Genomic DNA, 21,782 nt, shown 5'->3' on the forward strand with positions numbered 1-21,782 from the left:
CTTTTTCTATAACGGAATACAAAAACACTACTGGATTCCATGAAACGTAATACACTGAGTTACACATACCACGAACACTAAGTGATTTTACGGCCTTGAATAGTTTTTATTGAGTCGCATTTGTAAAGAGATACTTGCTTCAATTTATATGTATTTAAATTCACGTATATAACCTCAACGACATTTTCTACACCCCAAGAATGAAGTTCCTCAATCGTATGATCGGATTCTACAGTTACAGGAATCATTTAACCATTTGTTTTACCGTGAATTTTCTATTAATTAAACCAAGTTCCACTTTACGCGTCGTCCTCTATATATATCTGGTTATTTACAGTTTAAATAGTGTCAATTTATTGCATGGAAGTCTTTCGTTTGTGTTATTCAAGACCATAAAATGATAATTTTGAATCTCTCTAAGAGGATTATACATTAAGTCTGACTTGGTGTTATCTTTCATTCAGATAGACGGTACACGATGAACAAGGAATAAAAACAAATAATTTGGCACGTACTGTGTTAGAAGGTATACATCCAAATATTTTATTGCGAAATCGTGTCATTCATTTTAAATGTCTGCTTCATTTATTTTATAAACTGCGATCGTAAATAAATGTAAAATGTTCAAAAAATCATGGTACGTTTGGACGTATACCTTCTAACACAACCCAACATTTAAACAAAGACACAGATAGTAAATTTTATAAGGCATTAACTTTAGTTCTATATCGCCAATTCTAAATTTAATATTACAAGGATTATAAAATATTTGGTGTTCTTTGGGACTTAAAATTAACTATCTTAACATCGATGGAATGACAACACAAATAATAAACGAAACAAACGTAATATAAACACTTAAAATTTCATAACCTATCTAGACGATAATGTTTTCACATTTTGTATATAATATACTTTAATATATATTGAAATTTACCTAGCTAACATGTTTATATTTCTTTTCATCGATTCTTAAATACACTTAGCCGTTAACTATTTGGAAACGTAAGCCTTAACTATGCTTAATAGATCTCCTATCTCAGAAAGTATAGAGTAGCATCAAGAAAGGCAACGAACTGTCTATTGGAGGAATAAAAATCCATCCAACGAAACATGACAGTTGGTGAGAACTTAACTATCTTACGTTTAATGGATATACATGTTCTAAAATACCTACCTTGAAAGCGATTATAGGCAAAACGATTCGTAATCTAGCATTTTATATGTAGTTATAGCTAAATTTGTCTATCTAACGGTTTATTATATTTGTGATATCTTTGTCTATGAGGTCGCACCTCAGCTTGACGCGTTTTAAGCATTTCAGAGGTTTGCATCGTTCCATCCCACAAGACACCTACGAATGCCCCAATCCCATCGATAAAATAATTTAAAACACGTCAATAACCACTCTCGATTGACCGGATGTCTGCAATTGACTTAACAATTCGTTCCCTAGCTGTCGAACTAATATAATAATATATAATCTTAATATAAATTTCTAGCGATATGTCTCACAAGATTCGACTACATGCATAAGACGTCGTCTCCACGAATGAGTCTTCGGCAGAGAAGTAGTCGTTTCAACCCAACGCTCAAATCAGCTGTAATGCCTGTCACTACAACGAACGATGGAGCGTAAGGTTTCAAACAGATAGCAATGACTTAGAAAGTATCTTTGTAAATGCGCTGTATTATGCTTAAGCTATTCGAATATACTTTAAACTTAAATAATTATCATTTCATGTATCATTGCAAATGGCGTCAGCAGACACGAGCGTTTAAGAGTCAGTCGTTCTAATATTTTGACGACCGTTTGTTCAAAACATTATTTACAACACCCAAAACTCGCTCGTGGATGTGACAGAGAATAAAATATATAGAAACAAATCTACACAAATTAACACCGTCAATATAATATATAAAATACATTTTTTTTTTTCAAAATACCGATGGCGTATTGGGCCACGTTAAAAAGTTTCAAAAAACATGTTATCACGTAGACGAGTAGGTCTGTACAAGATTTACGTACTGGCACAATTAGTACAAGAATACATTGTTATAGTAAAGTTGAATCAACCGATCTTCAATAGTTTGCCTGCGACAATCTTAAGATATATGCAACACTTCTAAGATCTCCTTCTAATACTTTAATTTGCTAGAATATTCGTATATGAATTCTTTTACAACGATCTTTATCTGAAATAACATTTCAAGTTCGCATAGACGAGACTGCGAGCTCAATTAATGACAAATGAACCCTTTAAGGATTTGATAAGTATCCATGAATAACTCTGCCAATACGTCCACCTTTAACCAACTCTCGCGAAAAAAACGAAGACGCGAACATCAAATAATAGCAAAAAGTTTTAAGTCGATATACCACTCGACCACACTTCCACTACCTACAGTAAAAGATTAAATACCTTACGTACTAAACAATAAATATATTTCTTTCTTATGATAAATAAACTATTTTTCTCTACACTTCATCTATTTTCGTCAAGTTTGTAGTTCCAAGTATCCATTTATATTAATACACAACCTTTTTTTTATTATATTACTTGAATTGTTTATGAATTTGGCATAACTGACGTCCAGAGAAAAGAGCTAGCTTGTATCGTGCAATTCGTTATATAACCTTCCTAGCGTTCGACAGATATAAAATCTTAAAAAATTCATTCTCACTCATATCGCGTACCTTTTACCTAGGTATTCTACTAAACATTTTTCCAAAAATCTACATATTTTTCCCCTAATCTTAGTATAAACTTGTGCTTAGATGTTTGGTACCATATCATGATCGTCGTCAAAAACTCGCAAAAATTTTCCCGCCAGATGCAGTGTCGCAACCATTATTGGCCCGCGTGTGAATGATATAATCTTAAACCTATTCTTATCATATCTTATACGTAATAACTATATATTTTCTAAAAGTATTCTTTTATATTCTTAAATGCATTCCCATGCAATCATAAGCAGTAATAGAAATATTTCGATAGTGACTCACATTTGCTTTATATATTCAACCAATATTTGCTCGAATTAGTGAAAATATTCAGTGAGATCAGTATCCGCCCGTGTTACGCCGCTACAACCCGTCAGTATGTATCGTATCGTAGAGGTGACTAGAAATCGTCAAATACAAAAGAAAAATGCAAAAAAATAACATACATATTCATTAACACTTAAATTACAAAAACAAATACTAAAATAACAAAAACATTCGATTCTTACATTGACAATAACAGCATGGATACTGGAAAATATGAAATAACATTTATCTCTAAGATTCAGCGTAAAGAGTTATGGTAAGTACAGTTGTATGTTATTTCACATTTCCCTCCATCATTGAGCAAGTGAATCAACTCAATACAACAATCCTACAAAAGAAATTAAATAACAATTCTAAATTAAACATCCTAGTAATCAAGTACATAAAAAAATCACACAAAATAATCCTCAACATAATTTTCGTTTCAAACAATAACATTAAAATATATGAAAATTAAATCATATTAGAATCTGGTTAAAGTATGAAGTTAGATCCACTCTTTCTGACAGCAGCAAGGGTCGGGCGGCGCGGGCGCACGTTGGCCTCACACAAGCAAACTAGGCGCCAGCCATTCGTCCTCTCCGATCTGGAAGTGGGTTATGTTCACTTGAAAGAAGAAAACAATGTGTTTGTATTCAAATGCTAGCCTTACGGAGCTTGTATCATTAATATATTACTAGCTGACCTGGCAGATATTGCTCTGATAGTATGTATTTATTTTTTTTTTGAAGTGAAACTTCTTTAGAATCGTTGTGATTTCAAACCTGATGCAACGGAAAAACGACAGGTAAGAGACAGAAATACAAAAATGTGTAGAATGAAGCCGGCAAAGAGTGAGACAGAAATATACATACTATTTTATATTACTGAAGTTTCACTTCTATCGTGTGTGAATCGCAGACACAATTTTTTTTTTTATGTCATAGTCGGCAATGGAGCTGGTGGGACGCCTGATGGTAAGCGCTACCACCGCCCATGAACATTTGGAGAGGCATAAGGTCCATTGCAGACCTTACGCCTCTACAAATGGATTGCCGACTTTTTGGGAAGGGATTAAGAAAGGATTGGCGATAGGATGAAAGGAAAGGACTGGGAAGGGTAAGGAAAAGGATATGGGCCTCCGGTAAACCTTAGAGGTATAAGTATACAAATGTTCCTGAATGTGTGACATACATGTTTATTTTACGAATTTAGGGCGTATTTGAAATATCTATATTTCGATGGACTTTAGATTGGAACCAGGTGTTATATTCGTTTCAACTAAACAATTTAAATGCAGATTTTGCCATAAAACCACATCTCGTTAAATAGTCTTTGCTTCAAAGTTTACATATGAAATAATTCTACATAGTTTGTATAAATGGCATTTGTATCGTTTGATAGAGCAATGTTTAATTAATACTATCCTACTAATATTATTATTGCGAAAGTTTGTAAGGATGTATGTGTGTTTGTTGCTCTTTCACGTAAAAACTACTGAACTGATTGCAGTGAAATTTGGTACTTAGACAGCTGGACAACTGGAATCACATATAGGCAACTTCTTAGCCCGATATTCCTTCGGGATACGGACTTACGCGGGTGAAACCGCGGGGCGCAGCTAGTAGGCTTATAATGTTAACTAGTCTAAGCCCGGATTTGGATATTTTAACAACAAAGCAAGATAACACTTACTGGCTGCACTTGGAAGTGCTGCACGGGGTAGTGCAGCACCTGTGGGGGCTGGGACATCGCGGCGACGCCACCTACGCCGCCAACACCCCCCACACCCCCCACGCCGCCTACCCCGCCACCGAGCGCCCAGGGCAACTGGACTCCGCCCATGCTGAAATAGTTTAGGCAAGTGTAATGCAAAAGTGACCACCCGTGTACCCAAGTGGGCTATGGGACAGACGATATCAATTGTGTTTCACTGATCAATTTTGAATTTTTCAGATTTTTTTTTGGTCGTCTCTAGCAGAGGTTTATTCCTAGTTGAGGCGATCCTCGTGTTTGATTTGTGTTGAATCTATGTATTTTTGCTAAATAAACGATTTTTATTTTTTATTTTAATTTAGTTAATGGACAAGTAGGTGATCAGCCTTCTGTGTTCTGCCAGACAGGGCATTTTTTTTGGGACTCCCCACTCACTCAAGGAGGCGGTCTCAATTAGGAAAAGTGTAACGTCATATTTTATTTACTTGGACATTATTTTTTTATTTAGTTTCGAATAGTATGCATTCAGCGATCTATCACACGAAATGAAGACGAAAGTAGGATAATATAATAAGAATAAAACTAATAAGAAAATTATCCTGTATACAAGTAATTCTAGTCAGGATAATAAGATAAACTCGTGAAATTATGTCATCGATCTTTCAGAAATGTACAAAGTTTGAATTAAATCTGTCGGTTTAATGTCAAAATCGTGTCTCAAGGAGTCTATCACACACAAACATACAGGTGAAGCTAATATAAGTGTGTTAAAAACACCTTGAGCAGAACACTCACCCCATATACTGCTGCTGGTAGCCAGCAAACTGTCCAGCATAAGAATAGCCCTGGACGCCCTGCATGCCTTGCAGGAAGCCACCCAATTGCTGAGGGTAGGTGTTATACCAGTAGGAGGCCGGTGGTACACCCCCAGTGTAGGCTGCGCCGAATGGGGAGTAGGCTGTTCCACCCAGCTGAAACGACAGAGAAATATACCATTTAAAAGAATAAAAAAAAGTGTAGAAAATAATCGATCGTAAGGTGAGATTTTACCATATAGCGGAGGAAGGAAGAAAGAAAATAAATACAAAACAAAGAATTAAACTATTTATTGCCTAATTTAAGTAGAAAAGTTAGCGAAACGTTCTAAACCGACAGTTTTTTCTAGTTTATTTTAGCGACTTTTTATTTAAAAAACCAAAACGCCTTCAAACTTTCAGAGAAAAAAGTTTAATGCGGTCACATAAATATCAATTTTTGAAAATAAATATAAGCTTCCATATTTATACCGACAAAAAGTTATTATTCAGAAATATAAAAAAAAATGCAATAAAATTGAAAAGTTCCTTGTAAAGCGTACGCAATTTGTTGTTGGTTCTTAACTTTTATTTAATCATAAACGTTTATACACTGACGGAATTCACAAAATATATGCTTATTAAATAACCGTGTGTTATATCAAACCCAGTGCCAGTAATAATGAAATAGCCTCAACAACGGCCCTCAATTTTCTGTGACATTGACATGGGTCTTACGTTTCATCAATATTAAAACAAGCCTTTATGAATATTTCCCTTGTAATAAATATTGCAGTTATTGCTCAGTCGGTGTCCGACTTCAAACGAAAAGCTTCGGGTTCGAGACCAATAAATAGATGTTAACACGCTTTTATTAACTTCACCTGTATGTTTGTTTGTTTGTTTGTTTGTATGTTTGTTTGTTTGTTTGTAACTGACTTCTTTGGGCGCGATTTTGACCCACTTTAAACGGCCAGATTTCGTTCAAACTTTGTAGATTTATTGAGGACCGATGACAATACACTAATTTGATAAAATTATTCCAGTTTTCAATTTGCAAAATATGATTTTTGTTAAAGCGTGTTTTATAGTTTTTTTAAACTATTATATTTTTCATTATATCTGCGCATTACCACGGCTTGAAATGGTGGAAGAAAACAGTTAGGATGTTTGTTACTCTTTCATGTAAAAACCTCTGTTGAGATCTGTATGAAATTTGATACAGGGATAGATTATAGTCTGGATTAGCATTATACATATTACAGCCGGGTACCACGCGAGTGAATCTGTAGGTTAAAGCTAAGAATATATCATCATCATCATTATCAGCCCATACGTGTTCCCACTGCTGGGACGCAGGCCTCCTATGAGGGTTATATATGTCGGATATCAATTGTGTTTTAATATTCTATTGATGAATTGTCAGTTAAGATACAGATGTCGTTTTTTATAACTTGTACAAAACTCGTTTAGCTATCGAATGCTATAAATTGTCGAAACACTTAGAAATACACACTCGTACGGATTGTGCTTTGGTTTTCAAACATTGATTATTATTGAATAATCATTTTGATCAACTACCCTCACTTTGCTGATAGTCATTGTGACTGGCTACAATTTGATAGCAACTAACTAATCTACTACTACTACTACTAATCGCAGTACAATCATCATCATCATCATCAGCCCATATGTTCCCACTGCTGGGACACAGCCCTCCTATGCGGGTTCAAGCCATAATCCACCACTCTCGCCAAGTGCGGGTTGGCAGATGTCACATGTCGTCAAACTTTTTTGATTCTCGGACATGCCGGTGTTTCCTCACGATGTTTACCTTCACCGTGCAAGCAGTGATGATGTTATCTACATGCACAGATAAATTGAAAAATCAATTTATTTCCTGCACGCTCGCTCGGTCTCAAACCCCGACTTATCGATTTTGAAGTCCAGGGTTCTCACCACTGAGGCATCACTGCTTTTTAATATCTAACATATATATAACAATAATACATACTTGTCCCTGCGCCTGCGCGTTGTTCGGATCGCCGGACTCCTTGCCCCAAGAGCATTTCACTGGCTGTCCGTTTATATCTGTGTTATGGACCGCCACAATAGCGTGGGTGGCGCTCTCCTTTGTGGAGAATCTGAAAATGTTAAAGAGTTTATTAGTACTATATTGAAAATGTATATTATAATATTCAGAGAGCCTTTAGCGTTATATGGAAGGTGAACATTAATGGAATGTTGTTGCTTATGCATCACAAAACAGTTCTTTAGCATCATTATTATATCTAAACTAGCTGCGCTCCGCGGTTTCACCCACGTAAGTCCGTATCCCGCAGGAATATCCGGATAAAAAGTTGCCTATATGTTATTCCAGTTGTACAGCTGTCTACGTACCAAATTTCATTGCAATCTGTTCAGTAGTTTTTGCGTGAAAACTTTCGCATTTGTAATATTAGTAGGACATATATAGCTCAAAAGTGACTGACTGATACAGTGATCTATCAACGCACAGCCCAAACCACTGGACGGATCGGGCTGAAATTTGGCATGCAGATAGATGGAATGACGTAGACATCGGTTAAGAAAGGATTTTGATAAATTCTACACCCAAGGGGATTAAATAGGGATAGGATAATATAAAATTTATTAAGACCGCGCGGTCGAATCTGCGTGCAACAGCTAGAATTATATAAAATTGAAACTATTTTAAAATAGCAACTACAGAGTTTCTTGCCGGCTCTTCTCTGAAACTGCTTTCCGAACCAGTGGTAAATGGTAAAACTGTGTTATGACGATTCAAAGTACTTCTAAATTAAGTCTAACTGAATGAATACCCAAATGTTTCAGTTTGACTATGAGAAAATCCCTATGTATTATTTTCACCTGATGAAAGCATATCCTTTATCTTTAAAGACCCGTATCTCTTGGATGGTGCCGAATGGCTGGAAGGTCTTCTGCACGAGCTCCTCAGATAGACCAGTGGTGAGACCGCCGCAGTAGACCGTGCAGTTGGTCGGAGAACTCTGGTTGTACACTTCGTCGAAGGTGAGGGGCTTGGAGTTAACTGCGGAGGTGAAAATGGATATTAACAATAAATCTATTTCATCATAATCATCATCATAAGCAGTGGTGGCTCAGTGGTGAGAACCTCGGACTTCAAAATCGATAAGTCGGAGTTCGAGACCGGGCGAGCGTGCAGGAAATAAATTGATTTTTCAATTTATCTGCGCATGTGGATAACATCACCACTACTTAAACGGTGAAGGAAAACATCGTGAGGAAACCGGCATGTCCAAGAATTAAAAGTTCGACGACATGTGACATCTGCCAACCCGCACTTGGCCAGCGTGGTGGATTATGGCCTGAACCCTCATAGGAGGCCTGTGTCCCAGCAGTGGGAACATATATGGGCTGATGATGATGATGATGATCATAATCATCAGTCTGCTGGAACACAAGCCTCCTATGAGGATTCAAGCCATAATCCACCACGCTGGTCAAGTGCAGGTTGGCAGATGTCACATGTCGTCGAACTTTTGATTCTTACTTGTATTTGTTAACAAAAAATCTATTTACATGGGATCTATTTGTTGTACTAAAAATATTTATCACTAAAGTTTCTGTGATGTTGAAGACTAAATATTTTTGATAATAAAATTATAATTTTTAACAAAATAGCTTCACCGACCTAAGCTAACATTCTAGATATAGACCAAATTTAACTATCCAGATGGGAGGCACTAACTTTTTAATAAAAAAAAAGTGTGTGCGATTCACACACGATAGAAGTGAAACTTCAGTAAATCGACAAAAGAATGAGAAATTTATATAAAATATAAAATAGTATGTATATTTCTGTCTCACTCTTTGCCGGCTTCATTCTGCACATTTTTGTATTTGTGTCTCTCACCTGTCGTTTTTCCGTTGCATCAGGTTTGAAATCGCAACGATTCTAATGAAGTTTCACTTCAAAAAAAATAATCCTAAACATTGGTCCACCAGGTAAAACGAAAAGTCGAATTTATAATCTCCTTTTTGAAGTCGGTTGATAGATTCTTTATGCTGTCGAACAAAGGCCAAATGGGTGAACAGACGAAACACAAAACATAAAGAAAAACAGTACAATATAAGGATTTACAAGAAAAGTATGAGAAAAATAAATTATAATACAGTTAGTATTAAAAACATTAGAGTGAAATGTATTCAACAACTGCTCAATGTAAAGTTTTCTGCATTTTAAAGTTTTTGTTATGGACCAATGTTGTGAGAACTAAATAAAGATGATTTTGACGTGACAACGTCTTAAATTAGGTTGCGGCTAGGAGACACTCATGAAAAAGTGTCACGCCCGGTAACGTTACGATGAGTCACCGAACTATGATCGGTCCGCCGCGCGCGCAGCACTAGAGAATTAGGCGCATTGAATCGGCGCGTGCTTGTGTCTCTGTCTCTGTCTTTTTAGTAAACAAAATATATTTTCTATAGTTAAAATTTGTGCAATTCTTATTTTCATTCAATTCCTTGTTTCTATTGTGCAATTTAATAATATTCATATCAATAAATATTCTACACAGAAAAAGACGTTGTCACGTAAAATCTTCGCCCGTAAAACCGACTTTACAGGCAACCATTTTTTTTTTATTATTTTTCGAACCAAAGTGAAATGAATAAATCGCGTTTAAAATCCGTTAAAAATCATTCAATTGTGCCATCCTTTTATTTTGTGTTTTTCGATAAAACGGAAGTATTTAATTTGCAGGTAGTTATTGCTGAAATAAGTGTTACGAAGCGTTTTGTAACGGGCCGGAAGTAAACAGGAAGATTACGCGCGCACCGGAAATTGAACGGAATTAGGAGCTGTTATTACCGCCCTGCGTGAATAATTTATGGATTGCAGTGGTCGCGCAGTTTGTTATGTTTTGTTGTTTTTAATGACATCGAGTTTCGTTATGGGACTAAATATAAAATGCAACAGATTTTTAAGAATATGTGAATGAAATTATCAATTTTAATTGGATTTTTTTGAAAATGGTAATGGAGTTACAAGGAAATGACTGTTCACGATATTTTGCGTTCATTAAAATTAATTTTTATAACATTAAATACCTTTTTAATGTATTATATTTATTGTAATATGTTCACAAATTTGGATTAAGTTAGCATTGATTCTTTACAAACAATGAAATTGACTGTTTCTGTATCATCCTATGTTATTCTATCTAATATATAAAATTCTCGTGTCACAGTTTTCGTTGCCATACTCCTCCGAAACGGCTTGACCGATTTTGATGAATTTTTTTTGTGTATCTATGAGAATCGGCCAACATCTATTTTTCATACCCCTAAATGATAAGATTAAGGCAGAACAGCGTTTGCAGGGTTCAGCTAGTTAATATTACAAATACGCAAGTTTGTGAGGATGGATGTATGTGTATGTGTATGTATGTTTGTTACTCTTTCACGCAAAAACTACTGAACCGATTGCAATGAAATTTAGTACGTAGATAGCTGGATAACTGGAATAACTCATAGGTAATTTTTTATCCCGATATTCCTACGGGATACAGACCTACGCGCGTGCAACCGCGGGACGCAGCTAGTTTATCAATAAACTCAATCATATCTTGATGTCTCCTTTTGTAAAAATACTATGTTTTTTATGCTTTAGGCATTATTTTCAATATATTACGTAGACATACATACATACTTTTATTTTGACATTTTTTAAAATTAATTTAACGGTTTTAACATCTCCATATAGTTCTGAGATAGAAGAAAATTACTATATAATTACACACTGGGCTTATCTTAAGACTCTCAGAGAATGGGAGTCTTCACTGTTGTCATTACGCCCCCCTGTGGGGCATGGGGCTTAGTATAATGTTGTTTTCAAATTGATCCCTTTCAATAAATGTAAAGTTACAATTTTGTAGTTTCTTTATGGTTTATTCATGTGAACGGCTGAACAGCTTTTGATGAAATCTATAATTATAATAAACATGTGAGCTGTATTATCAAAATTTATGGTTTAAATTCTTTTGTTTATTTTTTACTTTATAGCGTATAATATTTAAAACGGCTGCACGTATATTGACGCTATTTCACTGGATGATAAAGGACATGTTGTAACATCGTAAACAAAGTCGCAGCAGCTACTAATCTTATACCTTTAAACGAGCAATTCTTGTATATATATATATATATATATATATATATAATTGGAATCTCGGAATCGGCTCCAACGATTTTCATGAAATTTAGTACATAGGGGGTTTCGAATAAATCGATCTAGCTAGTCATATTCGTGTTTTATTCGTGTTTTTTTTCCTGACATCTATTGGTGAATAATAATACTATTTTGCTTCGTAGATAGCTGGACAACTGAAATAACACATAGGCGCTTTTTATACCGATATTCCTACGGGATACGGACTTACGCGGTTTCAACCGCGGGTCACAGCTAGTTATTTAATAAAAGGTGATAGCAAGCAAATACGGGCGAATAGGTTAGGTATACATTTATTACGATTCGGATGAAAAACTCAATATTAATATTTATTAAGAAAGCTAATTTTCCGAATGTTACAAGCTTATTTCATTAATTACCAATTCCGTTTTATCTGCCTTTGAGAATATTTATGTGTTAATATTAATACAAGTGATGTACCCACACTTTGCCTACATTCCAAATGCATAACTTATTTAATTAAAACGCATTCGTGAGTTCAAATTTTGTACTAAACGATTGAACTAAGAATTCAAGTCAATGACATTTATGCGTCAGTTTTGTGTCAAATGTCATCAGGAAAATACGATTCACTGAGAATTTCGGTTTGCATTATCATCATCATCATCATCATTAGCCTATATATGTTCCCACTGCTGGGACACAGGCCTCCTATGGGGGTTCAGGCCATAATCCAGCACGCTGGCCAAGTGCGGGTTGGCAGATGTCACATGTCGACGAACTTTTGATTCTTGGACATGCCGGTTTCCTCACGATGTTTTCCTTCACCGTTTTAAGCAGTGGTGATGTTATCTACATGCGCAAATAAATTGAAAAATCAATTTATTTCCTCACCCGTCTCGAACCCCGACCTATCGATTTTGAAGTCCGAGTTTCTCACCACTGAGCCACCACTGCTTTTGCTTTTTGCATTATATTAACAGACTAGCGGTCTGTTAATATAATGCAAAAAGCAAAGTCACTTCACAACGGGCCGTGCAGCAGAAATCGTAATATTTTAATTTCACCACAACTTCAAAACTAAACGTCCAATTTTAATCATTCAAAGACCAAATATTATCAACATAAACTGTACTTATTGATGAAATAATTTATTTTAATAATTTATTAATTATTTTGATAAGGATTAATAGCGTGAGTAAAATAAACGCGTTTAAATGTAGTCCAAAAAAAATTCAAGATTTTTAAATAAAAATTTGATTGTTGTGCCTCACTCGACATAGATAGGTATAGTGTGTCGCGGACTTTTTTGTAGATATTTATAAGATCTACAATTAATTCTAACATGTTATGGTTCTATCTTTTGTAGTTTAGGCAGCGTACGCAAAATAAGTAACTTCATTGGTTTATTTTTTTCAGTTAATCGAAAATATCTTACGGAACCCTATTTTTTCCAAAATAAAATATAGCCTATGTTACTCGTGGATAATGTAGCTTTCGAATGGTGAAAGAATTTTTAAAATCGGTTCAGTAGTTTTTGAGCCTATTCATTACAACCAAACAAACAAAGTTTTCCTCTTTATAATATTAGTGTAGATTATTTATTTCGGCTGACTCTTATATTAAATTAAATACTAATGTTATACCAAAATTTAGCATGAATGCGTTTGTATGAATATCTATGACGTCACAAAATGGCGGAGAATTGATCCGTTTCTTAGTTGAATTCCATTTTACGATAGTTGCGTTGATATTGGTACACTTATAATTTACTAGTTGCGCCCCGCGGTTTCACCTGCGTAAGTTCGTATCCCGTAGGAATATTGGGATAAAATGTTGCCTATATGTTATTCCAGTTGTCAGTTCAGTATGTTCACTATGTTCAGGAGTTTTTGCGTGAAAGAGCAACAAACACACACGTATCCTTACAAACTTTCGCATTTATAATATTAGTAGGATTAAGGAATAGGACTAGTAGGAAGTAGGTAAAAGAAGGAGCGCAGAAAATCAGTATTTTTCAATGATAATGATAAAAAGTGTATTAATTTAACAAAAATAAAAATTACACACACCAACATGCATTTAACACATATATATACTAGCAATATTCATTTGTTTATGTATATATATAAAATTACCTTCACCCGTCCCAGTACATTCCTTCTTTCCTTCTCCCTTACCCCCTAAAAGCTCTGCTCTGTTCACGGGCGGTGGTGATCGCTTACCAGGCGAACCAGCTCAGTTGCCCGCTATGACATAAAATATAACTTCAAAAACAGCTTAGGTCAGTACTCACGTTCATTTTTAGGCGCCGGTGGTTTCCTGGTGGCCCAGTTGGTGCGAATCGACCGAGAGCCCAACCACTGGCCATTCATGGCAGTGATAGCCGATTCCGCCTCCTGGTGAAGACATAGTTCTTCTTTAAAAACTTACAAAACATATTATTTATAAATGTTTGAAATACTAAAAGAATTGAAAATGGTGTTGGCAGAATATATGTGTACCACACCCCCACAGAAGACCGGCGTGAAATAGCATTCTGCTGTGTTTCGTTCGGTGAGTGGGGAAGCCGGAGGCCCATATCCTTTCCCTTCCCCTTCCCAGTCCTTTCCTTTATTCCTCTCGCCAATCCTTTCTTAATCCCTTCCCAATTCAAAGTCGGCAATCCATTTGTCAGACAAATGGATTGCCGACGTAATGTCTGTAATCGACTTTACGCCTCTACAAATGTTCATGGGCGGTGGTAGCGCTTACCATCAGGCGCCCCACCAGATCCATTGCCGACTGTGTCATAAAAAAAAAACGTCAGCGTCAGAGTCAATCTCTGACATTTATGCTGAACCAAGACCCTTTTTAAGAACACAGTGCACATTTGTCTCCGTCCTGCTTTTTCCTCTGTGTGTTAATTTTTCTTTGTTTAATTGTCTTATTTTGTAATTGTCGTGTATTTAATGTGTGCTTTTAATAAACGTTTAATCTATCTATATATCTATTTATCTACATCTATATATCTATTCATCTCTTAAAATATATATCTAATAAACATTCTTTCTTTCAATCTAAAAACTTTCTTCATTTCAGTGCTGTATAAACAGGTCTTGGCTTGGTGCGGCACCAGAGGCTTTCATCTGTTTTTACTGGATAAATATCCATCGCATTACTTATTTTTAAGCAACTTATATATGTATATGTCCTTTTTGGTGACAGTGATATTATTTTTTTATTATTTCTATGATGTTCGTTATATGAAACGCGTGCTTAGCTGTGGTAAGAACTTGTTAATTTATATCAATTTGAAATTGCGTTTTTAAAACTTGAAAATATAAGGAATATAATAGTAGTATTTTTCATCCAAATGTACAATTAATTGCTCGTGGGTAGAATAGGTAATTTTATTCACTTTGAATGCGGGAGTCGAGCACGCTTCGGCACGAATTGGGTTCACAGCGGGGAGTACCACACCCCCACAGCAGACCAGCGTGAAATAGAAGCATGCTTTTGTTCGGTGAGTACTTCCCAATTAATTCCTTTAATTCCGCCGATCCCTAACCCTAATACTTTTAAAGTGGGTAGCGCACTACCTCTGCTCTGTTCACGGGCGGTGGTGATCACTTACCATCAGGCGAACCACCAGCTCAGTTGACCGCGCTTATAAAATATAAGAAAACACTTACTGATTTCTTCAAAAATGAAACAAAACCATATCCCTTTGATTTTAGCGTCTGCGGGTCTCTCACTACTCGGCAATCCCTGTAAATACATAGGAACTATTAGTCATCATCACCATCATCATCACCACCACCAGGCCAAACTGTTTGTTAAAAAATGTATGATATTCAAATTGTTAGAACTAGATCAAAATTAAATGGGACTATCAGTATGAGGTTATAAGTTAACAAACACGTGAAATACAGTGGGATTCTGAGCTTCTCAATCATTCTGAGCTTCATCTTTTTAAAATCGGTTAAAAATGTTGTCTATGTCGCTTAAAAATAATGTCACTTCCTACTTATGTGAGAATAATGATAAAGTTGGTGAGTCTTATTTAAATTTAGTTTGTGGGTTGGCATCTGCGGAACGTCGTGTCATATACATTATTTCGACTAGGAGGTAATTATTTTTCAACTTATCGATATACTTATCGAATACAAAAAGAAGAAAACATCATAAAAATCGGTGATGGCGTTTCGGAGGTTTACAAACAATAGGAATAAGAGAGACAGAAAAGAAGAAAAAAACCATATGTTTATGGATTTAGGAAGGAGAAAGAAGGAAAGAAAAAGAAAGAGGGTAGAAGGAAGAAAACAGAAAGAATGTTTATTCACCAACACATAATAAAGTTCTCGAAATCTTTACAATACAAATAAATAAATAACGAAAATATAATAAAAAGGTTATTTAAATGTCATTGGCGCTGCTAAAAGGGAACTACTCAGCGCTGATATTCAATAGATTTTCAGTAATCTATATCTTAATATATACAAATTACGTGTCACTCTGTTTGTCCGCGATGGACTCCTAAACTACTCAACCGATTTTAATCAAATTTGTACACCGTGTACAGTTTTATCCAACTTAAAAGATAGGATTTATATTATTTCAATTACGGTAAATGACTACCCGGGTGGAGCCGGGGTGTGGAGCTAGTAAAACCAAGCAAAGGACCGCCTATATCATAAGATTAAATGAAAATTTATACAAGGGTATCATCATCATCATCATCATCAGTCCATACATGTTCCCACAGCTGGGACACAGGCCTCCTGTGTCAGGCGTCAGGCCGTGATCCACCACGCTGGCCAAGTGCGGGTTGGCAGATGTCACATGTCGTCGAACTTTTGATTCTCGGACATGCCGGTTTCCTCACGATGTTTTCCTTCACCGTTTGACAAGATAGTATATTCATGGGTAAATAGACTGAGGGCATACTTAAATCAATATAAAATATTAAAACAGGGAAATAACATTGGACCCCTTATCTCCCTTCGAGAAATCGTAAAATTTTATCGACCTATTAAGGCGCTATACGTTGGAAAGAGACAAAGTTATGTGGGAGTGAGATGGGTATATGTGTGTGAACTGAAAGAAAGACTAGAAAACATTTTGTTTGTGTGGGGTGTTTGTGGGGCGGTTGAAATCGACTGTATTTTTTGTATTTGTTACCTCAGAACCTTCGACCGGGTGAACCGATTTTGACGATGCTTTTTTTATTTGAAAGCTCGTGCCATCCGTGAGTGTTTTTTGTTGTTAAAATAAGTTATCTTCAACCATCAACCAATGAAGGTAAATCAAGTTTTTCAGTGTTACTTGGCGCAGCATTTAATAACATTAAAATTTAATTTTGAAAACCCCCACCAAATTATTGGTCGGCCAATTTGAATTTGAAATTTGAAATAAAGAAAGAATTGTATTTTCTTGTGTTTGATTTTACGCGAGTATTATACATTTAGAAATTAAAAACTTTTCCGTCTCCCCGTGACCACGCTCGCTGTAAAGTGTTCGAAACGTCGGGTTAATAATATAATGAATAAATCGCGTTTCAAATCCGTTAAAAAGTATATAATTTCTAAATAAAGAAATAATGTTTATTCAACACCACATCGATGCTATAATCCAACAAAAATAAAGATTAAACAATAATAATACAAGATATAATAATGAGTCCCATCAATCATTAGATTCTCTAAAGGGCCTCTGCGTGTTGGATCTGTGTCCCCACGTAAGCCTTCCAAAAGACCGGGTGCTTCCCTTCTGGAGGTACCCGAGTATTATGGAGAGATACACGTAATATAAGATACAATAATAATAAGATTAAACTATAACTTCTCGAAATCGTGCTTAGAAATTAAATAAATAAACATCCTATCCTACTAATATTATAAACGCGAAAATTTGTGAGGATGGATGTATGTGTATGTGTATGTTTGTAACTCTTTAAAAACTACTGAACCGATTGCAATGAAATGTGGTACGTAGATAGCTGGACAACTGAAATAACATATAGGCAATTTTTATCCCGATATTCCTACGGGATACGGACTTACGCGGGTGAAACCGCGGGGCGCAGCAAGTCTACAATAAAATGCTAAAAGAGTGCTTCTATAACCAGTGTAGGTATATCTAGTATCATACTAGACATAGCCTTTTTCATTTCATTTATTATCCACATTAATCATATCCTCATCTATATCAGATATCAGCTGATGACAAAACGGCTGAACAGATATTCATGGAACATATCTAAGAACATTCGCACATAAGTCACCTTTAATCCAAAGAAAAACAAATTTGAAATCGCATCGTCCGTTCGGGAGTTATCAAACCACAGACACACTCAGACTTGAGTTGAGTTTGAGATTGAGATTCAGCTTGAGTTTGAGTTTATTAAATGTCTCGATCAAAATCTCTCAGTGACAGACAGAGTACTTGGCTTGGCGCCAACATAAATTGTTTAGTTTTCTTCTCTCCTATTTATTAAATATATAATTTATTATGAACTGAGATAAATTTATATGCAGATTTGTTTTTTATCTATACTAATATTATAAAGCTAAAGAGTTTGTTTGTTTGAACGCGCTAGTCTCAGCGAACTAACTAACCCTTCAGCTTTATAGGTATACTGGTTTGGATGTTTCAATAAAGATATGTTACGGAACCCTATTTTTTTCCAAAATAAAATATAGTCTATGTTACTCGTGGATAATGTAGCTTTCGAATGGTGAAAGAATTTTCAAAATTGGTCCAGTAGCTTTTGAGCCTATTCATTACAACCAAACAAACAAACAAGGTTTCCCTGTTTATAATATTAGTGTAGATACGAACGGATTAGTCCTTACTATCGAAAAAATATCATGCGTTTAACCAATTGCAAACGTGAAAAAGCGAACAAAGATATCTTCTTTGCTGGTGTTAGAAATAATCTATTCTTATGCTTTCGTAAAGAATCACATTTATACATATGCGCAGGAAGAAAGAAATAACGTCATTTAAAACCAATATAACACAACAAAAAATACAACTAAAACCACATAACAAAAACGTTATAAATACTTAGTCATATTATGAATCCGAAGTGTACTTAGGTATAAGGTTAGGTTAAGTGTTTGTTTTAATAAACAAATTTGATTTGATTTGATTTGAAAGTGTTAGCTTGTCTTTCTTTCAGGTCGTTATGGAGAGATTTCATGACGTAATTTTTGTGTCTGGCAATAGTTAGGTAGTTATATATATAGGCTACTTCTTACCGAGATAAAACATATTTTTGTATCACAAAGAACGGTTCGGCGGCTATTACACATCGTGAGGAAACCGGCATGTCCAAGAATCAAAAGTTCGACGACATGTGACATCTGCCAACCCGCACTGGGCCAGCGTGGTGGATTATGGCCTGAACCCTCATAGGGGGCCCGTGTCCTAGCATTGGGAATATAATGGGCTGATGATGATGATGTTAAAGTTAAACCCTAGCTACATACCTTCTAATAAACTGCACAGCACACGCATATGTTATGTCGGTCGATCAAAACACTATAAAATCCAATAGGGCACCCTTGGGAGGATTACTAGATATAAAGGGATACTAGATGTGACATCACGTAACCAAATAATATAAAAAAATGAAATTAACCAGGTACGTCGCCACTTCAACACAGCCAGGCACACTACGTCGCCATTACTAGATTTATAACGCACGGAATCTCGCGATACACAAACGCGGCGTTATGATTATTGGATTTAAAACAATTAAAAATCAACCGAAACTACCCGTGAACTGCTTTTGAATATAAAGTAAATTAGCACGCGTTCCGCGCGTGGTTACACGACAGGCGATGACGACTCCCGCGCTGCCTCCGGCCTTATGAATACATCACGTCACTAGCTACCCTCAAAATATTAATAATTTTATTTTGTCTATTCTGAACAATTTCCATGTAAATTTTTCTTTAACTACGGGGACGAAGCGAAGGGAGGGGAGGAAGGGGTGAATGAGTCATTTAGAATTTGAATATAAATGACAAAAAACCTCTTTTGATTATCTACACTAATATTACAAAGAGGATGAATTTGTATTTTTGTTTGTTTGTTTGTATGTTTGTAATGGATAAACTCAAAAACTACTGGACCAATTTCAAAAATACTTTCACCATTAGAAAGCTGTAACTTCACTGAGTTACAAAGGCTAGCAGTAGCTAGTGCTTAATAAAAGATGAATAATACGCAATAGTTCATTTAAAACTAATATAATTATTTAAATTAAAAAAAAACAAGATGATTTAACTAAATTGTCTCCCATGTTGTTATAAAGAGTATACGTAAGGGATAGCGATATATATGCGAGAAACTCATGTAATTATTGTATTATCACCGATCCCTGATAAGTGTACAGAGTTTGAATTAAATCCGTTTCAAGTGGGCCAATCGTATCTTAATGAGTCGGTTACATACAAACATACAGGTGAAGCTAGTGAAAATAAATACTCACGATATTTCGCCAAAAGGCGCGAATGCGTCCCGGAGACTCTGCGTCTCAATCTCCGGGCTGAGATCACCAACGAAGATGTGATAATGTTCTGAAACAATATTTCATCATCATTAAATTTTATTGTGGGAGTCGAGCACGCTTCGGCACGAATTGGGCCAGCTCGCACCGGGGAAGTACCACACCCCCACAGAAAACCGGCGTGAAATAGTGGCATGCCACTGTGTTTCGTACGGTGAGTGGGGGAGCCGGAGGCCCGTTTCCTTTTCCTCACCCGAACCAGTCCATTCCTTCTTTCCAGTCGTTAATCCATTCCTTTTCCCTTACCCCAAAAAAGCGGGCAGCGCATTCGCAGAGGATCTACCTTTGCGAATGTTCATGGGCGGTGGTGATCGCTTACCATCAGGCGAACCACCAGCTCAGTTGCCCGCTATGACATAAAAAAAAAAAAAAAAATATCATTACGATTAGAGTTTCTTTGCTTCTCTTCTGTAGAAACTGCTTTCCGAACCGGTGGTAAATGTTAAAACTACGAGACGATTTAAAAGTGCTTCTATAAGAAGTCTAATTCGATAAATAAATGTTTAAGTTTGAGTTTGAGTATGATACCACTCTCAACATTAAGAAACAAGTGTTTTTTAATATTCTGTTGGATGAATAATTAATATTATTATATTTAATAACATTTTACACGTACACAATAACATCGACTTACATAAAAAAGTAGGTGATAGACATAGTTATGAGGAACAGAAATAAAATTGAAATGCCTGTTTTCCGGCTTAGTAAAGTGAAAAGTTCATTTATGGGACAAGGTATACGTGTATACAATAGAATTCCTCATAGTATTAAATCGTTTAGTAGTGCTAAATTAAAAAACTATATTAAAAATGTATTAGTTCAGAGTTCCTACTAAGCTTTAATGAATATATGGAAGATGACAATCCATAGAATGTAGGCGCTTAAGAACCACAGGTCAGTTCATTGGCATCATTGTTATGTACATGTTACATATTATATAGAAAATGTTAAATTTATATTTTTTTAAAAGAGCAACTACAGAGTTTGTTGCCGGCTCTTCTCTGTAGAAACTGCCTTCCGAACCGGTGGTAAATGTTATAACTGTGTTATATGACGATACAAAAGTGCTTCTATAAGAAGTTTTGTTGAATGAATAAATGTTTGAGTTTGACAAAAAATGTCAGTTAAGATGCAGATGTCACTTATCATATCTTGTCAAGACTCTTTGGCCATTGAATCCCATAAAATGTTTAATCAGTAACATGGCGCAATCGCACGAATTGTGTCTAGCTGTTCAAATATTGACTTGACTTGAGATTCGTGCGTACAAACAAACAAACTCTTCAGATTTATTATATTAGTATAGATTCAGCCCAACTACACTCACTTTTAATTTTTAGTTTTATAGCATTGAAATGCTTTATAAATAAGAAATTTTTAAAGAAGAGAAAAAAATTGATCACGAGGCGGGATAATGTTTCGTTACATGGATGCAATATTGTAATCATTGAAATAATGTTACGTATTGGTTGTGATGGTTCTTAATCA

General features: G+C 35.5%; 1 protein-coding gene across 2 annotated transcripts in view; it reads right to left on the minus strand.

Moving 5' to 3' along the window:
• Positions 1-209: 209 nt before the first annotated feature.
• Positions 210-21,782, minus strand: part of LOC119838584 (nucleolysin TIA-1) — a 59,860-nt gene continuing 38,287 nt past the window's right edge. Inside the window, exons 3-10 of one of the 2 annotated variants that reach the window (XM_038364573.1) lie at positions 20,217-20,304; positions 15,409-15,484; positions 14,031-14,133; positions 8,431-8,611; positions 7,556-7,685; positions 5,543-5,718; positions 4,727-4,877; positions 210-3,638 (exon numbers count right to left, since the gene is read on the minus strand). In XM_038364573.1, coding sequence (XP_038220501.1) covers positions 3,597-3,638; positions 4,727-4,877; positions 5,543-5,718; positions 7,556-7,685; positions 8,431-8,611; positions 14,031-14,133; positions 15,409-15,484; positions 20,217-20,304 — 947 coding nt within the window. In that variant the 3' untranslated portion in view covers positions 210-3,596. Of the gene's footprint in view, positions 3,659-4,726; positions 4,878-5,542; positions 5,719-7,555; positions 7,686-8,430; positions 8,612-14,030; positions 14,134-15,408; positions 15,485-20,216; positions 20,305-21,782 lie in introns of both variants that reach the window. The other variant, XM_038364574.1, reaches the window with a different exon arrangement.

This window comes from Zerene cesonia, unplaced genomic scaffold, assembly GCF_012273895.1.
Source record: "Zerene cesonia ecotype Mississippi unplaced genomic scaffold, Zerene_cesonia_1.1 Zces_u003, whole genome shotgun sequence".
Taxonomy (NCBI): Eukaryota; Metazoa; Arthropoda; class Insecta; order Lepidoptera; family Pieridae; genus Zerene; species Zerene cesonia.